This window comes from Podarcis cretensis, assembly GCF_951804945.1.
Source record: "Podarcis cretensis genome assembly, chromosome: 4".
NCBI lineage: Eukaryota > Metazoa > Chordata > Lepidosauria > Squamata > Lacertidae > Podarcis > Podarcis cretensis.
Window position 1 is genome coordinate 67445778 of NC_137173.1, and position 21612 is coordinate 67467389.

Below are 21612 nucleotides of genomic sequence, written 5' to 3' on the forward strand. Positions count from 1 at the left end.
GCATGCCCTCTCGCTTTCCCTCCGCCCGCATTGCTTCGCGGGAGTTGTAGTCCAAGGCGCGCTTCCTTCTCTCGCTGGTAGCGGCGGGGTGCGCACATGTCCGCTGCAGGATGCCTTCCGCTCCTGAGGCGCTTTCTCAGCAAAGCGCCCCACTCCAGGCTCGGGTGAGTCCACTCCATTTTCAGGAGTTGTTTTGTAATCCTGGACAGACATTCCGACGTTTCCTGAAGCTGCTAAACGTGGAATGCTGGCGGGTGAAACCCTGGTCTCTCAAGGGGTGGGGCAATTCAGTGTGAACACAGTACCGCGAAACAGCCTCATTAGCACTGCTTTATCCAGGAAGAAATGTACTTCGCATTAAAGGAGTAGCATCAGCAAAGAGGAGGCCTGGAGACTTATTTTTAAGATCACGGTTTCACTTCCACACTTTTAGAACAGTATGCAACTAAGTTAGAATAGATCCCGGAAATTAATGGACCCATTATAATGGTCCATTATTTTCAGTGGATCTACTCCAGGTAAGAGTAATTATGTATACACCCCTAGTGCCCATCTAATTTAAGCACAGTGTAGTAAGTGAACACTAACTTCAGTCCAGGATACTGTTTATACATCTAAAATAAACAAGGTTTATTGAAAGCAGGCATACAGGGACGTCAAATCCTTGTATGTATTCCTGTGTGTAAATCACACCCCTAGTAGTTTCGGTAAGGGAGAAGAATAATACAACCTATAAGACATCCTACAAGACAAGTTAAGACTAAGCTTGGCTATACCTGCTAAAGGAAAAGCCCCCACCCCCATCCCAAGCCTAGTTTTGCAACCAGTGTGCCCTTTAAAGGAAAAACGTAATTAATCTAATCTGGCAGTGTGTAACAGAAAACTCAAGTCTGCATAGAAACATCTCTTAATAAATATTTTTGGACTTTTAACATTTTTTACATTTTCAAAAAAAATAGGGTGTCTATTTTTAAAATTGACAACACCGATTACCACCTCAGATAAATTCTCTTCTAATGCACAGTATCTACTTCATTTTATATGTTTCCATTTTGTATTAGCCTTCTAATATAGCAGTAGTGTATTACACTATATACATTAGCATAATGAACTTCAGAAGTGCATACTTTACACAAAGTCAAATAACTTGCTCATGTATTACAGAGAACCAAGCTATTTCCTGTAGGAAAACAACAGCTTATTTATGATTCTGTGAAATCTTTATTTGGGAATTAGTAAGAAAAGATGTCTCGTGAATTCTTTACATCTGGACATCAAGCAAAGTTAACATTATGCTTTAGCAACCATCATTTCAGTTACTAGTAACCAGTTTATTCTCCAGCAGTTTGCTCAAAAAATCAAGTTCCTAGTACTTTACATTTTAAACAAAGGCAATAGAAGTCAATTACTGACCCAAAGTTAGATGCGTAGTCTCCTGCAACACTGCTAAATATAACATATTACCTTCCATTCAGTTCTGACCCCTTTACCCAGCTGTAGTGTTGTCTTGTCAGTCTAGGATGGCAGTCATATTTTGACTTCTGATTATTCACACTACAGTGTTCCTCCCACACCTTAATAAACATTTAACACTTATGAGTATAGCACTACTCAACCACACCCACAGGCCAAGCCTGAATTTCTTGCTACACTTTGGTTCTACTTTTTAACCTATGCTTCACTCTAAAGTATATTATACATTTTAGCAATTAAATGAAGAGATACTTTTATCCTAAACAGAAGAACTGAACCGTTTTTCTTCTAAAACGCCCTATTATTCTTGGAGTGAAAAAATCCCAATAAAGTAAGTGAACCCTGAGCCAGTTGATGTGCCATTTATGTATATCTTGAGCGGTCATTGTTTTATCTGTCTAGTGACTAAAGTGAGGATAATTGAATCACTGAATTTTTGATTCGCCACACCATATCATCACTCTAAACCTTCACCGCTTTTGATGTCCAGGTGCCAAGGTTCTGCTAAGATAAAAAAAGCTATAGACAAAGCCTGATAACACTTTCTAAGAGAACATATGGTATTAAGGGACTAATACCTAGATGTATTATGAACTTATATTTATAAATGAGCCAAAGGGATCAAAATACTAACATGACTTCCTATTACTTGTAGGAATATGGTTGGAAGTTTTCAATTTTTACCCCAGTACAGAAAGCAGCTCACAAATTATTTTTAAAATTCACTTCCGATTATCCAGTTAACATTTTCCAGCAACTTTTGTTGTTTCATTAACTTTTAAAACTTGCCTCACATGCCACTGGATGATTAACAGTACTTTCAAAGAACTGTTTTTACACCCGATTACATATCACCTGGAGTCCGTTCTTTCTTTCTTTCTTTCTTTCTTTCTTTCTTTCTTTCTTTCTTTCACAAAGAGCAATTTTATGCCTTAGAAAAGTCTCTGAAGCAAGTATAAAAATGGGTTCACATCAGTTTCCAAAAAAACATTTATGCAAAGTGGTTAATTTTCTCCTTGTAGCATTTCCTCTATTTCTTTGTCCCAGTTATCATCTCGTTTTTCTGACTCTGCAACTACTTCATATTCCTGAAGTTCTTGTTGTAGTTCCCTTTCCCAGTCTGCAGTTTCTTCTAAAAACAAAACATACATGTCACAGGACTGAATAAATATTGCACTATTTTAGTACTAATTTTGCTAATAAGGACTAGTCTATCCACACAACAAAATGTTTTGTACCAGTTCAAACTGCAAGTAAGGGGAAATCACAATTGTTTAAATACTTATCTACTTTGACAATTTACACTCTCTTCTCTTTGGCATTCACATTTCCAAGCTTTCTTAAGCATGAACGTGTAGAAAACAAACCTGTACATCAAGAAATTACTGCTATATTTTTTACTAAAATGTCTTCCAAATGCTATGCATTTGGGAATTGCTGGTGTCCAAGATTATCTAATCACATGCAAGGCATGCCAATTGAAAGAATACTCTGGAAGGGCCAGAGCTGAGCACATACAGAAATAAAACCCTTACTTGGAAGTAAGTTGTATAAAAAAGCTGTTCCCAAATTAGTGACATCTAGATTTCCTTTTCAACACTGTTCTCTTCCTTGGGATATGCACTTCCTATAAACCTAGACATCCAAGTACTCTAAATCTGCAAAACCAGTTTCCTGCACATACTGCTTCAGCCACAGTCCAGGAAATAAAGGATACTGCTGTTAACAATTATGGTAAGATAATTCAAGACTTCAGAATGCAGGGAAGATGAGCAGTGTTAAGAACAGGACACATTTCTAGCTTTGCTTATTATAAACCACCCTGTGAGCTTTGGATAAAGGGTGGTATAGAAACTAAATAAATAAATAAATAAATAAAATAAGCAAATAAAGGCACAAATCTTACTATTTCAGATAGCCTATCCTCTTTGGGTAAGGGGATATTTCTAAAGCTATTTTTGATTCAAATATGGAATATATTTACAAATTTAATATACCCATAATGAGAGGGAGCAGAATTTGCAAAAAGTTGTTGTTGTTTTTTACCTTCTACTATAGTTGTTTCCTTGCTCTTGTCAAGTACAAGTTGTTCAATCTCTTTCCTCAAATCTTCCCGATTCAAGCTGCATGCATCAAAAGCGTCACTCACAAATTCTGATACACCTGGGCTAGTTGAAATTTCTTCTTCCTCCTTAAATTGGAGATGAGAAAGGAAGGAAATCCTTAGTCACAGGAGATGGTGAAGGAATTTAAAAGTGTGTATATATATATATATATAAATAAATATCGTGGGCATTTCTCCTTAATGTTATGCACCATTTTCCTATAGTGAAAGGGAAAACAATGAGGTCACATGCACAGAATCTCTACACAGAACAAAGGCCTAATAGGAATTTGTAAAATAGCTTATCTTCATGAGAATCACCATGGCAGGTAGAAAGGATAGACAAAGTCATTTTGCCCTCATTTTCCTTCTGTATTACTTTCTTAGGAGATATGCAATGCAGCAGAAAGTCAGATGCGGAGAATCTCTGGCCCTCCACATGTTACTAAGCTACAACTCCATCAGTTCCAGCAGACATTGTCAGGGATAGTGGGAGCGGTTGTTGGCATCCATCTGTCTCAAGAGACAATGGAGTGTGACTCTGGGGATGAAGTCAAACCATTAGTAGCACTGAAGTGACCTCCCCAGGGTGCAAGCCTGGGCAGTGTGCTTGAAGGTCCTGCAACATCTGGAGGGTCAAAGGTCCCTCATACCTGGTGCTGGCTAACATTACAAAAACAGGTACCTTTGTTTTCCAGCTGGAAAGTTCAGCACAGAGCTATGCCCTTGCACTATTCCTTTCCACTATCCCATCCCACATCTGGCATTAATGGTATAAATAAAATACTTGAATCAACCATAGTAAAGTGCAAAGTTTCCCAAAGAGAGGAAGTGCTGTGATACAGGGTTGGGGAAGGGAAAATTGCACTTTAGCTGCTCAGCTAGAACTTGCCAATCATAGGCAATCACTTGATTAAAAGGGTGACCTCCTTCGCGCAGGATTCTGAAGGTCCTCAAACAGCCACCATTTTAAACCTTGTTTCAGCCAAATTCTTGATTCCTCCAGTACATTTGTTTAAGGGCTTTTTGTGAAGCAATTTTGGAGTTGGCCAAACTAACATGCACCTAAAAAACGTAAAGTATAAAAAACGGTTATGCTGTAAATACACATATTAATCTTAAATGGAGAATGTTACCTCTTGAGGCTTTAGCTGAGATTTGATCGCTACGGGTGGTGTCTTTGGTCGTACAGTTTCTAGGAAAAAGACAGAAAGGATAGAATTTAGAAGAGCATTTAAAGCTCAAGTTGTGGCTGAGTGAACAGTGACTCAAACATAACAAGCCAAGTACAATACACTCACACACTTCCTCCCCTTCCTCTCTCTTTTCACACCAAGGATATTTAAAGCTTCTGGTTCTGATTGGTAACAAGCTGCAGCTTCCCTTTAAAGGTAAAGGTAAAGGTACCCCTGCCCGTACGGGCCAGTCTTGACAGACTCTGGGGTTGTGCGCCCATCTCACTTAAGAGGCCAGGGGCCAGCGCTGTCCGGAGACACTTCCGGGTCACGTGGCCAGCGTGACATCGCTGCTCTGGCCAGAGCCAGAGACGCACACGGAAACGCCGTTTACCTTCCCGCTGGTAAGCGGTCCCTATTTATCTACTTGCACCCGGAGGTGCTTTCGAACTGCTAGGTTGGCAGGCGCTGGGACCGAGCAGCGGGAGCGCACCCCGCCGCAGGGATTCGAACCGCCGACCTTTTGATCGGCAAGCCCTAGGCGCTGAGGCTTTAACCCACAGCGCCACCTGCGTCCCACGCAGCTTCCCTTTATGAATAGGTAAAATTGTGGCTTGTACAAGCCATGTTATCCAGTTTGATTTTCTGGTTTGTTAACTATGGTTGAACAAAATGTAGTCTGAAGGTTTTTGGCCACAGTTTGCAATGTCTTTGCTTTCTTTTTTGTGGAGTGAAAGAGAAAGTGTGTGTGTGTGTACAAATTCTGTGCTTGCTGCAGCTTATATGCATATGCATGGCTTATTCACATGTCTGATTCCACAATTCTTGACTGGCCTTGATAGCTGAAATGGATTTTGTCGTTGCCAGGAGCTACCCATCTCCTTGTCCCTGGCCTTATACTGTGCTATAATGTGAGATTAGAGATAATACTCTGCTTCCACCTCAGGCTCCAAATTTGGAGCCTTGGTAGTTTGACCTTGTGCTTTCAAGGCACTCCTTGTGTTTCAGTGCAATGGCCAAACCGCTCTATCTTCCCCCTAGCCTTAGAGCTAAGGAAGGAACAATGATAATCCGCACCCCCATGTTCAGCTCCTGAGGTAAAAGGCTAGGGCTTCATCCCCACCAAAAGGCAGCAGCACAAGCTTTCATGAAGAGCAAAACTTTCTACATGAAACTATTTTTAATTCTTAACAGAGAAAGTAATATAACTGAATATTGTGAAGAAATTGAACTATAGTCCTGAACTTGTGCTTATATTGTGGAAATATGTATCTTAGATTTCTCTTCCTCAATAAGAATATCTGTGGAACTGTAACAGAACTATTTTGCTTGTTCTCAAATTTTTGAAGGCTAATAATTTATGAAACTTCTACCATAAGAAATGTTTAAAAAGTGACGGAGGGAGAAAGTCTGGAATGTGCATTTGTCAGGCAGGTGAGAAAGGAGTCGCCACCCAACATAGTGAAACAAATCTCTACCTGCTAGCTGTCTGTCCTCTTGGCTGCCATTCTGTTCTTTCCTCACGGCTTGCTGTTGTGCAGCCAGTGCTGTAAGCTGTGCAGACTGCTTAATCAGGGAGACACGGTAAAAGTAATTCCTCCAAAACACATCTTCTTTTACACTGGAGACAACAAAATATATGGTTTTGATAACTACGCTATATAAATATAACATGAAACATGCATGCAAGGTGGGAGTTTACTGTATGCATAGTGGAGGGATGAGTGGAGCAGGAGAGTTGCTTCGGTTTCTTCCCTGCAAAGCAGTTCGGAAGAGCCGTAGGACCTTCCAGAACAGTATGAGAGATGGCATGGAAAAAGGGGGAATTGACAAAAATCACTCTTCCTACTTTTCCATTGGAAGCCTCTGCTGGATTGGAGTTTGCAGGTGGGCATATCTGGATCCAACCTGATGGCTACAAACCTACATGTATTTGGCCAGGAATAATTCCCATTGGACTAAATGGAACTTGCTTTTGAGTAGTTATGCATAAGGTTGTGCTATGAGCTTGCACTAAACTATTACTAGCTCTGACAAAGATAAAATAAAATTCCTCAGAGGTAGGCATAACAGTATTTGGCAAGTTAGGTTTCCAAAAAAACAAACAAACAAAAGCCCCACTGAGAAATAATTTAATGTTCAGGTTTAGACTGTGACTTAAATTTCAGAATAGAATACCATGAACTATTTATTGTCACATTTTAATGTACAAATGGAAACACAATATTAGTAAATATTGCAAGTTACACAAAGCTATTATTTTTACTCAGACTTAAAAAATTGTTCAACAGCTTATGAAAATATAGGGAGATCACTCACTGCTTTGGAACAAGATCAAATCTCATTCTGTTCAGAAGTTCATCTTCTTGGAGCATTACCAATGCCACTGGATACATCTGATCAAAGTCAAAATTAAATTGAACCCCAGCTGGTGGGTCACGCAGGAAGTTTCTTCGGTCCTTTGCAAAAAATAATAATAAATCTATCTGTCAATGGTGAAAAAGTTATGTTTCTGTTTCCAAAGAGCACTTGTCAATAATTACATTGAAAAGTAACTTATAGCATAAGCAGCTCTGCCAGATACATGGGGAAACATTTTTCAATAAAAGAAGTCTTTATATCATCAATTAACATGATCTCACTAAATCCCATCAACAGTTTTATTATTCAACACATTGATGCCTCAAAAGTCCTGTTTTAGGTAGGCAAAAAGGAGGAGGAAGAACCTTAAACAGAAAGAACACAACACTACTTACTGCTGATAATGCCAGTATTTGTTGCTGAATTGTTTCTTCTTCATTGCTGTCTACCCAAGGAGGCACAGCTGCTTCTGTAAGGAAAGGGGAGCATATGTATATTGCATTCAGTAGTAGAAGACATGTGAACTACAGGCATTTTTGATTGAAAAAGGCCTCTTGCCAAGATCTGTGTGATAAGTGTTCCCAACTAAATTTCATTTTAGCTGAGGGAATTAGGATGCTTCAGGTGTCCCCTGGCAGTGTGTGTGCATGGGTCTGCTACCACAGAGATCTCTGCTGTGCTATCTGAAAGCATAGGGGAATGCATGCTACTACTGCCAGTGTTCTCACTGGCAGAAAGAAATCACTGTTAAGGCTCCGAAATAGGACGCTGCAGTGGTAGGACAGGACCTGTGATGGACCCACTAGATCCAAAGCTGGTTCATTTCCAAAAGAAGGACCCAATCTAGATACCTGTGCTGTGCCGGCCTGCAACAAAACCCAAAACCTTTACACCCTGGCTAGATGCAGCATGGATTCCATTGCCCTGTGTCTTCCCAGCCCTGGTTAAGATTAACCTGTTATACATTACCTGATTTTTTTGTTTGCTGCTGTTGAACAAATTTTTTCTGCTCCTTCTGAAAATCTCCTATAATTGTCTATAAGAAAAAACAAAGTTATATATAGAACAACAATTAATTTGCCAGATTACTTGGGTTCTCACTGTTGCCAACAACCTATTTACATGTAAAACTGGAATCTATTTGTATTGCCCAAAGTCAACCAAATTCCTATCTGTAACATGTATATATCAGATTCCAATAGTACACCCAAATACTTACACATTGTATAGTGATTTGAAACTGCCTTCAATACAAAGGTTTAGATCCAGACTATGCACAGATGTAACTCCATCCATGCAGCCCTCTTCTGGAGGAAGGTTGGGGAGGCTATTTTCATATATTTGCCCTGCTGCCACCTGGAAATCTCGTCCAAAGGACTGGAGTATGTCCTGGTACAGCAAGGGAGATGGCATAGAGGGCTGTAGGGGGAATTGGCAAAAGAGTCTCTACCCTTCTTTCTTCAGAAGGAACCTCCACTGGATCTTGATCTCTTGCTTTCATGAAAGGAGTTCTTCCATTCATGAAAGGTGGGTCTGGAGCCAACCTAAAGAACTTCAGGCTGAGTACTGGGATGCCTCCACATACCTTCCTCTCTTAACCTGTCAGACTCTGCCCCTTTTCTTCTACCAGCATAATTATTTGTTATGATATAGGCATGAGAGGAGAGAAATAACCAATAGTATCCCATAAACTTTTTTTATTAAAAAAAACACCCTTAAAAAATGTGCAGAGTGTGTGCGCAAGCTGTGATTGAACCAACTGGGAATTTTCTGTTGTCTCTGACAAAAACTGCTAGAAGACCCAATGCAGTTCTTCTTCCAATCTTCTGAGCTAGCATAGGGACACCTACAGTGGTCAGTATGCAGGCTCATGTGTAACAGGTTTCAGAAACAAATAATAGTTTGAGGGCAGGTTTAACTGATTGCACAGAAGAGAAACATTATCAGATCTCTTTTGTTAATCTTTATATTTCTTTAAAATGTTTGCACAAAGAAACTTGCATAATGTCAACTGTAGCTTTCAAATATAATACTCAAACCATTTATCTCTGTTTAATAAGCTGGGACACCTTTTGCTCTTTTACACAGTTCCTTCCTGGTGTGAGGAAACCTACCAGTTTCCCATTTTGTCCACAGCAGGAAGCAATGGCTGCCACATTTTGAATAGGCCAGGATATTAAAACATAGCTTAATATGTTTAATTTTAAACATAGTTTAATATCCTAAGTTTCTTGGAATCCTAGAAACTTCCTAGTTTGGATGAAATGAGAAGCTATAGTTGATTAGAGGCCTTCTGGTTTGATTGTTTGTGCTAAAAAGGAGCTGTGTCATTGGGAAAAGGTTCACTGACATTTTGGTTTAACAAGTCAATGATAGTCAGATCTGGGTCTGTCATGTCATATTTGCTGGAAATGACTACTCTTATTTCTAATAAAACATCATGGAGAACCTTAACTGCTACCGCTGTGTGTAGTTTTAAAAACACAACACATCAAAGGTTCTCATTCTAGACTGGTGTTTCAAGATTTGGTGCCTGCAGACTGTACATTATAGTGTCAACAAGTTTCTAATTGCTTTCAGTCCCGCATACTACCTTTGATAAACACAAACTGTGAAAAGGCAGCATAAATATCAAATATTGGCCTAATGCATAATATTTTTTGCAACACAAATTGATATATTTCTTGTAAACTGCTTACAATTGTTCCAGGATATTTCCTGTATGTGCTTGGTTTGCCTGAATTATATTACTGCATTATTAAGTATAAAAATTTAAACGAGTGGTACTGATTAATTAATGTGTTTAAAATATTCCTAAATTACCGGTAGCTCAATGAAGTTTTTATTAGCTACTGATCTGGCTTACATTTCAGTTTTTCTTCCTTGAGTACAGTGCTTGATGAAAACACTTTATTGGCACTAAAACCCATCATGTCAATAGCCTTAAATATAAGTAGAATATGCAAGATCAGATACCAAATTTATTAACAAATTATTTACAGCAGAAAAGTTACCTTGTCAATTATATTTTCTATTTTTCCTTCTTCTACAGACTTCTTTATAGTTTGTGCCGTTTCAGCAACTGACTCAGATATCTTTTTTGTGGCAGTAGTGGCAAAACTGAAGAGATAACCTTTTGGAAATAAGACAATTAACTTTTTCTTTATTACAAAGTCTTTAAGATATGCTGCATAATAACCTACTAGGGCCTTACAGAGTCAAGTTATTCACTTCTTCCAATTCCTAGAATGAATAAAGAACTGAACCAATTCTGTTGTCCAATGTGCAGGCCTTGAGGCATTTTTGGCAGCCCCCAGCAACAATTCACACCCCCACACACCCCCTTGCCTTGTGCTGCCTCACCAAAGCCAGGTGAGGGATGAGCTTTGGTAAGGTGGTGTGAGGGCTCTGACAGGGTACTAGAGCCCTCCCCTCTCCTTCCCAAAGCCTGGTACCTTGCTTTTGGTACCTTCTGACTTTGATCTTTCAAATTTCAGCAGTGCCCTCTGCAAGGCCAAAATTTGGCGCCCCCAGTCTTTAATTTTGCTCAGTTCACTACATCATAGTTGCAATACTCTGCAGTGCCCCCTAGGCTCAGTGCCAAATGCAGCTGAACTTGTCATGCTGCCCTAAATCCACCTTTGGCCTCACCCAGCTTTGGGAATGCAGCACGAGGGGTTTGGGGGGTGTCAATTTTTTTGCCTCCCTCCCCACGTGATAAGGCAATGTGTGGCCTGTGGATTCCGTTTCGAAGTACTCTTGCAGCCACTTGACATGAAAAGTTGGGCCACCCTGTCCTAGAAAATCACATGATATTGATGCACAGGCCACATTAATTTCCCTCTACCTATTTTGTGTGTGTGTGTGTGTATGGCAGATGTGAGGAATTCTGGACTGAGCATTTTGCACAGTGGGAGAGAGCAATGTGTATTATGTAAAAATTTAAGGTAACAGTACCTTTTCCAAGATGCTGCATTTGAAGCTGCACTACAAGTACACAGCAATAGAAAAGGAATCCATTATGAAGACAATCTGTTTTGCAGACATAAAAAGCTAACATTTATCTGTATCACTGATAACGTAATGCCTTATTTTAGCTGGATTTGTTGTTACATTAGGAAAAATCTAACTACTCTGGAATTAGTGCTTTATTGCTTACTATCCATTCCTCAGTTGTAATTTAAAGTCAATTGTGGTAGTTTCTATTAAATTCAAAGCAAATAATGACAATTTAGTAAAGCTCAAAATGTTGATAGAGAAATCTAGTTATGTTCAGAGAAGTCACATGCTACTTTTAATAAATCAAGCGGTATCATTATTGCAAATTGGAAAGGACCAACAGGGCTTGCATAAAGATACAGTACTGTTATTTCCCTTTAATAACACATCCAAAGACCATAATTTTGAAGTGTTCCTATTTTTAAAGAGTCATACCCCACGAAAACATTAGGCACAAAGCTGACATCCCAGTGTTTTTGTTAATGTCACTTATGTTCCGTTACAGTTCCATACATCTTAAAACTTATCTGTTTTAATGAAATATCCACGGCATGGCATTTCTTTAACCTTTTCTAGTGTCCCTGAAAGAGGTGAGTGATTTGCGTTTTTCCTGTGCTTAAAAGATGCAACTCTTTAGGAGATGCTGGGGTGCTCACTGAAGGAGAAGCAATAATTTCAAGGGGAAGTTTGCTCAGAAATAAGGCCCGCAGAAGTGGGTGAAGCTTACTCCCCGATTACTTGCACATACGACTACTTAGCTGCAACCCACAATCCATACTAACAGAAGCCGATGCAACTTCCACGGAGTTAAACAGGCTACAGGCTGCTGCTTTGAAAGCCGCACTTAGGTTGGCAGTAATCCCTAGTGAGCACACTCCTGCGAAGCTCCACGCTGCGCAAGTGCACGTCCAGGGGGGCTTAACTCCAAGCAACTGCGAAGAGGGTACCTGAGCAGGTGGCTTGCTACATTAATAGGGCGGCTGTGGGGGTTTAGTTATATGAGCTGGGCCAGTTTGAAGGGATGCTTTGGGAGTCTGGACGGGAGGAAGAAAGGCCTTTGGGGAAAGGGCGTTAAAGGGGAGCAAGGGAGACACTCACTGCCCAGCCCCTTCGCCTGGTTCAGAAGCGGGTCCGAGTCCCTCTGCAGCTCCACCTGCTCCGGGCTCCGCACTGCCGCGTCCCCTCCAGTCCCCTCTTCTCTTTCCTCGGCAGCAGCAGCAGCAGCAGCAGCTCCGGCTTCCCCTTCGAGGAGAGGCGGCTTCTCTTCCTCACCTTCCCGGCTCATGCCGAACCAGCCGCTCAGGCCGCGTAGCATCCTGACTAAGTGGCGAAACGCCGCCCCCTTCGAGCAGGTCGCCTACTAATGCAGCGCCAAAGCCCCGCACTCCCCACCCCTTCAACCGTTTCCAACGACTTCACGGGAACGGCGCCCCTTCCTTAGAGCAAGGCAACGTTGTTTGTTTCCGGAAAAGGGTGCTCGGCTACTTCCGAGTTACGTCACCCCGACGCGTCACCGCGGGCACCGACGCTCTAGGCTTCCTCTCCACGCCTCCAAATGGCTTTGGCTGGGTATAGTTTTATTGTCGATCCCGCTCGTGTGCGTTTGTTCGAAAGAGCTCCTTCCTTCGACAATGTTAAGATTGTTTCTTCAAAAAGAAATTTTTGAGACGTGATCTGTTTATACCTTGCATTTAGTAATGTTGTAGTGGAAGTCCCCCCTCCCCCGCCAGCCTTAAATGCAATACAGTATCTTTAGGCGAGCCTACGAAGAACCAGGCTGCAGCACCAGAAAGAATGAGGCTAGCCTGCGCTTAACGTGGGCACAGCACAGGGGAATTTAAAGGTAAAAAAGGTAAAGGTACCCCTGCCCGTACGGGCCAGTCTTGACAGACTCTGGGGTTGTGCGCCCATCTCACTTAAGAGGCCAGGGGCCAGCGCTGTCCAAACAAACATGCAGAGGATTGCACTGAAGGGAACTGTAGCCCACAAAAGTGTGCATCATAAATACGTAATGGTGCAACACTACGCTTGTCTTCTCAGGATGCCCCACTTAGTTCAATGGGACTTGTTCACAGGTGTGCATTGGTCTGCTGCCTTATTAGACTTTCAGCTATTACAACTCTCTTTTGCTTTTTTTTTTACTGCAGCAGATTCCCTTCTGAAGGTTTTCAGCAGTGATTACTAGTCATCCTACATTAATTGTGGTTTAATAAATTGAACTTCAGTTCCCATCCTGAACACTGTTAAGGAGCACTATTGCTAAAGGGACTAGTCAAGGCTGTCACACTAGAGTTTTGTGCCAAAAAAGGAGTAATTATAATAGAGCAAATAATGAAAAGCACAAATGAATAATTAGGTCCCAGAGATTGTCCAAAGAGATCTCAGGATAAACTAGCACATGATACAGCCATCTCTTCAGTCCCGTAGATTTAAAAGGAGAATCAAATGCATGCTAGTAAAGCTGCAATCTATGTGCATATTCTAGGGAATAGCTCCTAGTAAACTTGTTCTTGGCCATATAAAACATGCAGGATTGTGTTGTGACCCTATAGCTTGGTACTAAGCATATTAACAGTGCCCCCAAGGCTATTGGATGGGTGGCTGAGGGGAACTTTAGCTGTCCCGGTTGCTGGACTCCCACTCCCATATTTCCCATTGGCCAATGCTGACTGATGCTGATGGAGTCAAACAGTATCTGAATGGCCACAGGTTCCTACATCTGTCTCAAGGTAATAACTGAGTGGCTGAATATTCAAAAATCATATATTTGTCTTTAGTGTAGGCCAAGGGACAATATTATAAAGCAGACATCTGCTATGGATTCCTAGGTCTTTGCAAATCATTCAGCCTCTTTCGTAAAAATGGGCCTTAATACACTTCTATTCCACTCCTGCTTCTTCCCTGGTGAGGAGTGGGCACCATTTTGTCATTTGCCTCATGTGCCAAAATGTATTGAGCTGGCCGTACGTATTGATTTTGTGGGCCAAAAAACTCTGACACAGATGGCAGGCAGCCTGTGGCACTGGTACTCCATAAGTTGCAGGAGCAGCTGAAGAAGGTCTTGGGGACCTGGTTATGGTGCAAAGCCAGCCCTCCTCCTTCCTTGCTGCCTACCTGTCGCCTCAGTCACCCACAGAAGTGATTCTCGCGTCACTCTGCATGCGAACAGTGCACAAATCTGCCCTGTGGGCAAATCTGGTGGCTCCCATGCATGATAGAAAGCGAGTGTCATTATTAACAGGTTACAGGTAGGTAGCCATGCTAGTCTGCCATAGTCGAAACAAAATAAAAATAAAATAAAATAAAAATATTCCTTCCAGTAGCACCTTAGAGACCAACTAAGTTAGTTCTTGGTATGAGCTTCCGTGTGCACACACACTTCTTCAGATACACTGAAACAGAAGTCACCAGACCCTTCTATATAGTGAGAGGGTGGGGAGGGGTATTACTCAGAAGGGTGGTGGGAATGGGTGGCGGCGAACGGCGCTGCCTCTGTGCGCGTGCAGAGCGCATTCCGCCTCATTCCTTCTGGGGTTAAGAAGGCAGGACTTCTGCGCCTCAGGGACCCGTTTTCCTTTTCTGAAGGAAAAAAACCACGGCGGCTGGGCTTGAGAGTTTTGAGCCCCCCCCCCTCTAGCGGCCGCTGGGGATAGGGCTCCTGCGAAAGCGGCCGTCTCCTTGCAACCAGCCGGCGGGGAGGGGGCGGCGACGGCCGGGGAACTTGGCTGCGACGGCGACGCCGCTTCTAGGACTGCGCCGGGCGCAGGTAAGCGGCCTCTCGGGCCTCCCCGCCAGGGCGAGCGCGCTGGCTCTCCTGAACGACCACGGGAGGCCCCCGCGTCACCCGAGGGCCCCCGCGGCGGCGGCGGCGGCAGGAGGAGCAGCGCCGGCCAAGTCCCTCTCCCGCCCCCCGGGTCGCAGCGGGCGCCCCATCCCGCGGCCATGGCGGCTGGCTCCTGGGGGGTTGGTTCCTAGAGCAGGCAAAGCAAAGCTTCGGGCCTCCTCCTTGCTTGGATCCCTCCTCTCCGCGACGGCGATAACAGGTGCAGGATTCGGGTTCAGTTCCACACTCAAATTCCCGGGAAGAGAGATTCTTTTAATACGCCACACTTTATAATAGAGTCCCTTCCAGAGCGAGATTATTTATTGATGGTTTTTATTGTTCCGCGGTTCGCCCTCCAAACAACCCTGTGAGGTAGCTTGACCTGGGAGATGGTGACTGGCCCAGCCGTTGCTGTGCCCCAACAGTACAACCGCTGCACTATGATACATGGTTGTTCAGCTTTGGCGCTTTTTAAAAAAGTGCACTGCTGCGCCACAAAACAAGTATTTATTTGTTAATAAATAATTCGTTGCAAGGGTGGTTAATTAAGACTGTGGAAGGACCCATCTGGAGGGCCTCATCCCTGGCATTGGCAGCTGTTCCCTAGGATGCCAGATAAGTGTTTTTCCCAGAGATGCCAGGGATTAGACCTGAGACCTTCTGCAAGCAAAGCATATGCTCCACCACTGTCCATTTAGCTCAGTATTTTGCCTTTTGCAATGCCTCATGTACAAGAACAAGAGTACTGAGCTGTGAGTGGACCCTTTGGAGTTCCTTGTTCTGGGAGCCAGCCATACCTTCTTTTAGAATTCTCCATTCTGTTGCTCCCAATCAAGTTTAGCAATCTGTGGCCCCTCACCATACGTAGTCCTCATTGAACTGTTATGTTTCACCCCACCACTTTAACATTTATTGTTTAAAAGATTTTTTCCTACTATTGTAAGCTTTGAGGCACCCTCTCTCTTCTTTTTCATTAGCCCAGTTTTGGCTACATAGCTGTCATTAACTTAGCACATAAATTTGTTGATTGTTGATATGATTCCTGTCATTAGGAATACAGTGGTACTTCAGGTTAAGAACTTAATTCATTCTGGAGGTCCATTCTTAACCTGAAATTGTTAAGTCTGCCTTGTTGCTGGTGATGTTGAAGGTCCTGTCTTTAGAAATTTATCTGTCCTTCCTTGAACCTATTTATATTGCTGTCTGCTGGTGTCAGTGAAGAATTTTAGAACATAAATTTCACAGGGAGTTCCATGAAAAGCATGAAAAATACTTTTCCATATTGAAAATAGCTCCAGCTTTTCTTCTTTTTATAGGGAAATTCATAGTATTTCATAAGTTGACTTTTAACTCTTCATTTTTAGATTTCAAGCTCAAGTACCACAGTGTATCCATAATTATCCCATGAAGTACATCCTGGTAACTGGTGGTGTCATCTCAGGCATTGGTAAAGGAATTATTGCAAGCAGCATAGGCACCATCTTGAAATCATGCGGGCTACGAGTTACTGCAATAAAAATAGATCCTTACATTAACATAGATGCTGGAACCTTCTCGCCATATGAACATGGTACGAGTGACACAAACTTCTTTTCCCTGCAAATTTGGTTGTATTCCTTTTTATTGAGAAATTGATCTCTTTTTCTTTTTTGGAATATGAAGCTGTGAAATGTCCAATATATAGATACTTCAGTATTGTATTTATGCATGACTGTATAAACAGAAGTCATGCTGAGTTCAATGAGGCTCCCAAAACTGCAATCCAATGCACATTTAACTACGAGTAAATCTCATTGAACTCGGTAGGACTTATGTCTCAGTAAAGACACTTATCTTGCATTTCTCTCAGTCAACTTCCCAGTGTAATATCTACTTTAACATGTGTTAATCTTGTGTAGGATTGGTTCACATTTGTTAGGATCTAGTTCTTCTCCTGCCAGTCCTCCTACATCATTACCCATCTTCTGTCCTTATGCACTGGGTTTTTTCTGAAACATCTGAACTGTGTATAGAGATTTCTGAATTGGATTTGGTCTCTGCAGAGTTTCTTGACTCATGACATGTGAGAATTAGGGGAAGGGGGAGGCGTTGCTCTTGCTTTGATTATCCCTAGTAACCTCTGATCCAGCCTAAGCCTGCATAACTTTTGATGTTGATGTAAACTAGTTATATATTGTCATAAATTTGGGGGGAGAGGAGAGATCCCCCTAAACCCATGAAATTAATGAATGTCAGAATCTAGTTAATATTTGTACTACTGAAGGGAAGATTCCAGGCCAGTGGAAAAATACAGGCTAAGCTTCCTTTCCAAGTAACCTCCAAAGAGGTTAACATGACAAAAGGTGTTGATGACCCACATCCAAGAGGAATCCTTGGGCTTGGGCAGACAGGAGTTAGATGACAGGGAGGGGGCAGGTTGTACTCACAGGAAAATGTTCCTGTAGAAAACTAGGTTTGGAATAGCAGATGGATGAGGAGGAGTTATTTGGGAAAGAGGTGTGCTGGGAAGAAGGAGAGCAAAGGCAGATCCATCTTGGTAGACTGGCTGAACAAAGGCTGGGAGAGATGCCTTGGAGTCCAGTGTTGCAGTGCTGTGGGGAACAAACCCCTCTTGAGATGACCACGCTGTAAGATCTGAACTCCCTCCATCCAAATTCAGGTATAAATATGTGAATAAATCATATGCTGCCACATCTTGATTCTCAACAGAAACACAAACCTGTGGTGAGCACCTGGAACCCCCTGTAATCTTGCTACCACTCAGCAGAGTTTGGGGGTTGGCGTGCCACCTATGTAACAATATAAACGGAGGAGTTAGATTTAAAGCACCAGAATGGTGTGCGGTTTGGTGATTCTGAACCTTGGCCTCACTCACCCCCAGTGACTTTTTCTTTCAGACAGGATCACTTTTACTATTTGAGCCTGTTTGGAGGAAAGGTCTCCCAGGGTTTGATGAACTTTGGGAGTAGCTGATGGGGAAAGTTCAATATCCCCCACCCATGTGTTCCTTTTGCATTATAAATCAAGTGTTTTCCACTATTGAGGCCGGTCCATATTTGAAGACAGGTCTATCACAATCATGTGTAATTTGGGCCTCTGTTTTCTATGTGGTTCTAATCAGGTTTACTAGAATAACTGGGACTTGTGAACTAATATAATCTTGCTGATAAAAGAAAAGGTATTACGGTAACTTGCAGACAGAGGTTACAAGGACATAGCTACTAAGACGGAACGACTAATTTGTAGGATTTTTATTCTCATACATAACAGGGTAATTAATTTGAGATTTATTGTTAAGAATCTCAACAGCATAGAATCACTCAAAAGAGCTGGCTGTAAAATGTGATGCATTTTATATTAGACCTAATGTAGTAGGTGAATTTTTAACAGTAGCCTTTGGCACTGACATCTGTGACATACGATTTCTGGTAGAGGTAGCTGACCATGGTAATGCAGATCATGGAATATATTTTATGACTTAAGTAATTATTTTTATTTTGTAAGAGATGATGCAAAAGGGACGCAGGTGGCGTTGTGGGTTAAAGCCTCAGCGCCTAGGGCTTGCCGATCGAAAGGTCGGCGGTTCGAATCCCTGCGGCGGGGTGCGCTCCCGCTGCTCGGTCCCAGCGCCTGCCAACCTAGCAGTTCGAAAGCACCTCCGGGTGCAAGTAGATAAATAGGGACCGCTTACCAGCGGGAAGGTAAACGGCGTTTCCGTGTGCAGCTCTGGCTCGCCAGAGCAGCGATGTCACGCTGGCCACGTGACCCGGAAGTGTCTCCGGACAGCGCTGGCCCCTGGCCTCTTAAGTGAGATGGGCGCACAACCCCAGAGTCTGTCAAGACTGGCCCGTACGGGCAGGGGTACCTTTACCTTTAAGAGATGATGCAAGGTGGCCTTTCTGCTGAGCTAATCATTCTTTTTGTGTTAGTTAATTTCTCCTTGACCCAAGCATACAAGAAGAAAATGTGTCAGGGCATTAAGGATATATGATAGGCCCAGAACAGAAAAACAGTGTGGGGAAATGGAAATCCCTTTTCAGCCTCATTCTAATATATAATGAATGTTCATGTAATTTCATGGATTTGGATATTTTTACCAAATGATTTCCCCCCCATGATTTTACTAAAATAGGTGGAGTCTGTCCCCCCTCCACCCCGAAATGGTATTAAGATTTCTCCAAGTTGTTTACAATGCATCTGCTAGTGGAAATTAGTTTTGTTTTTAGCTTATTTTTAACCATTATACATTGCCTTTCTTCTACTAAGAAATTACCTCCGTTCAACATCAATACTTTTGAAATATGTACTGTGTCTCCTAAAAGTAACTTTTTAAATGTTTTTTTATGTTTTATTTTATGTTTTTGTGCTTCTTGTTACTTTTGTATTGACTTTGATTTTTTTTAAAAAAATTTTTTAACGTACTTAGAGCAGACCTTTACTTCTCTGCACACTGAAACTAGTAAAAGCTCCTGGTTCACAAACATAAAAGGCATATTATTTAATTTGGACATATAGAATGGATGTACTTGAAATATATGTTTGTGCATAACATTGTGAGATTGAAGAATAAAAATGTATGTTTCACCAAAATATGTAAAAGCATGATTTGTTTCTTTAGGTGAAGTTTTTGTTCTAAACGATGGTGGAGAAGTTGACCTTGACTTGGGAAACTATGAACGATTCTTGGATATTAACCTTTACAAGGATAACAACATCACCACTGGAAAGATCTATCAGCATGTCATCAATAAAGAAAGGCATGGAGATTACATGGGGAAAACAGTTCAAGGTGCTTTATTATATTTCTATTCTGCCCTCCCTTCCTCCCTCTATCGTCATCCCAATTTATCTTGTTGACAACAACCCCTGGGTGTTAGATTAGACTGAGAGATTGTGATTTGGCCAAGGCCACCCAGTGATCTTTGAGCAGAGGTTTGATCATAGGACTTTCAAATCCAAAGTCTTCAGTCATCTTCATATGGATTAGTTTAGTGTCTCATAACCAAAGTGTGGTATAATTGCCAAAAGTTTTTAAAAAATTCTTTATTTATTAGCTTAGTGTTCAAAACACACACCTAATGTATTTGACTGATGAAATAATCTTTGCAGGGCTGGCATCCCACTGTTGCCATATTTGTCTCTGCAATACTGTTTTCTTATTTAAATGCATAACCTTTCCTGGATGCCAAGTAGAAATAAAACTGTTCAAAATGTTGAAAGCAAATGACGACGACGTATGTACAGTATTTACAGAGGCATGTTTTTAAAATCTTATGCAGAAGTGTTCAAACCCACTTTACCAGTGTTTCTAATAGTATAAATGATATTTATTAAGATTTTCCAATTACAACAAAATAAAAAAACAAAACATCCAATTTTAAAATCTTTTTCCCAATAACATCTTTTCAGGACTTCTAATAGTATAAAACCAGCCCAAATTTTGTGAGTTCCAACATTTCACTAGCTGATACTGTGGGATTTCTCATTCCTTTTCTCCCTCCTGAATCACCCTGTTAGCTTTCCCCCAGGTTGCATCAGATAGTCCCCCAACCCTCTAAGCATATTGTTTCCTCCCTCCTAAAGAGGAAATCATGTTTGTGCAAGAAGTAGTCTGTCGCACAAGTGGGACACTCCTCCTAGATATCATCCATTGCATTTGTACTTTATTTTCACTTCATTTATTCTTTTTTACTTTGGAGTTTTTGAGGGACCTTTTCAGATTCATATATGAAAGGAATTTGCTATAGCTTTAAATGCTATCTTTTTATTCTAATTTAATTGGATTGCATCTGATTTTTACTTGGAACAGAGTTGTATCTTGTCATGCATTTTTCGCCTTTTCTAGCATTTGGTTTGCCTTGCAGTTGTCCCACATATTACTGATGCTGTTCAAGAATGGGTAATGAATCAGGCAAAGGTTCCTGTGGATGCTGATAAGAAAGAACCACAGATATGTGTAATTGAGGTAAGTAAGAAATTATGTGAAATAGTGGATAAAGACAGTGTTTGTTTTATTATGTGAATGCAGAGTGTTTTTCCTCATTGGTTTTATTCTGTCATTCTAAAGCTACTTTGAATAACTGCAAGGAAATAATTATTAAACAATCATTATTTATTGCTATTACATACGTGGGTAGCATTACAGAAGCAGTTGTCATATCAGTCAGTAGCCACCACTCATTGACCTATGTTATTTTTGGCACTCTGCATAGGATGGTAGTTCTTTCCTTTTTTTAAAAAAGCAACACTAAACTAAAATTGAAGCATAAAGAGGTGATAGAAGTCAATTTCCTTTCATGTTGCTCAAACTAGTTGACTATAGATATTCCTTTTCAGCTGGGTGGAACTATTGGAGATATTGAAGGAATGCCTTTTGTAGAAGCTTTCCGACAATTTCAGTTTAAGGCCAAAAGAGAGAACTTCTGCAATATCCATGTCAGCCTTGTACCACAAGTAAGTCATTTTCATACTCTATTGTGCATTATTGTTTTACACATCTAAATTTTTTTGGGAAATATTCATATAGGTTACTTTTAAGGACCGTGAACAACGAGCAAATTACATTAACTTGGTGATAGATGCGCTGATACCTGTTCCTCTTATTCTCACCCTAGGTTTGGTTGCGAAAAATATAGTATCTTTTGGGGAAGGTTTGAGAAGCTAAACATTTATTTCAG

The 21612-nt window shown here is 41.4% G+C and overlaps 2 protein-coding genes across 8 annotated transcripts in view; one reads left to right on the forward strand and one right to left on the reverse strand.

The window, feature by feature from the left end:
- The first annotated feature begins 47 nt into the window (after nt 1-47).
- CTPS2 (CTP synthase 2) overlaps nt 48-21612 on the forward strand; it is a 69058-nt gene continuing 47493 nt past the window's right edge. For 2 of the 6 annotated variants that reach the window (XM_079972718.1, XM_079972717.1), the window contains exons 1-5: nt 48-164; nt 16300-16505; nt 19554-19724; nt 20800-20900; nt 21272-21388. In XM_079972718.1, coding sequence (XP_079828844.1) covers nt 97-164; nt 16300-16505; nt 19554-19724; nt 20800-20900; nt 21272-21388 — 663 coding nt within the window. In that variant the 5' untranslated portion in view covers nt 48-96. Of the gene's footprint in view, nt 165-14645; nt 14879-14990; nt 15156-15207; nt 15308-16299; nt 16506-19553; nt 19725-20799; nt 20901-21271; nt 21389-21612 lie in introns of those variants that run through there. The other 4 variants (XM_079972719.1, XM_079972720.1, XM_079972721.1 and 1 more) reach the window with 4 other exon arrangements.
- SYAP1 (synapse associated protein 1) lies at nt 1199-12587 on the reverse strand. 2 transcript variants are annotated; one of them, XM_079972953.1, is made up of 9 exons: nt 12211-12587; nt 10128-10246; nt 8083-8149; nt 7509-7582; nt 7072-7211; nt 6231-6373; nt 4714-4772; nt 3520-3664; nt 1199-2605 (listed from the first exon to the last, which is right to left on the reverse strand). In XM_079972953.1, the coding sequence occupies exons 1-9, from the start codon at nt 12425-12427 to the stop codon at nt 2478-2480; spliced, it is 1092 nt and encodes a 363-aa protein (XP_079829079.1). In that variant the 5' UTR covers nt 12428-12587; the 3' UTR covers nt 1199-2477. The 2 variants fall into 2 exon arrangements, with proteins under 2 accessions (XP_079829079.1, XP_079829080.1); XM_079972954.1 differs by lacking the exon at nt 12211-12587 and adding an exon at nt 11071-11104.

Bases quoted from the DNA above. Each gene is read 5' to 3' on its own strand.
- SYAP1 (XM_079972953.1), bottom strand. From the start codon at position 12,427: ATGCTACGCGGCCTGAGCGGCTGGTTCGGCATGAGCCGGGAAGGTGAG. The intron at 7,212-7,508 runs GTAAGTAGTGTT...TTTTTTGCAAAG, and splicing joins AAATACTGGCATTATCAGCA to GACCGAAGAAACTTCCTGCG. The intron at 4,773-6,230 runs GTAGAGATTTGT...TCTTTTTCCTAG, and splicing joins AGAGGACAGACAGCTAGCAG to AAACTGTACGACCAAAGACA.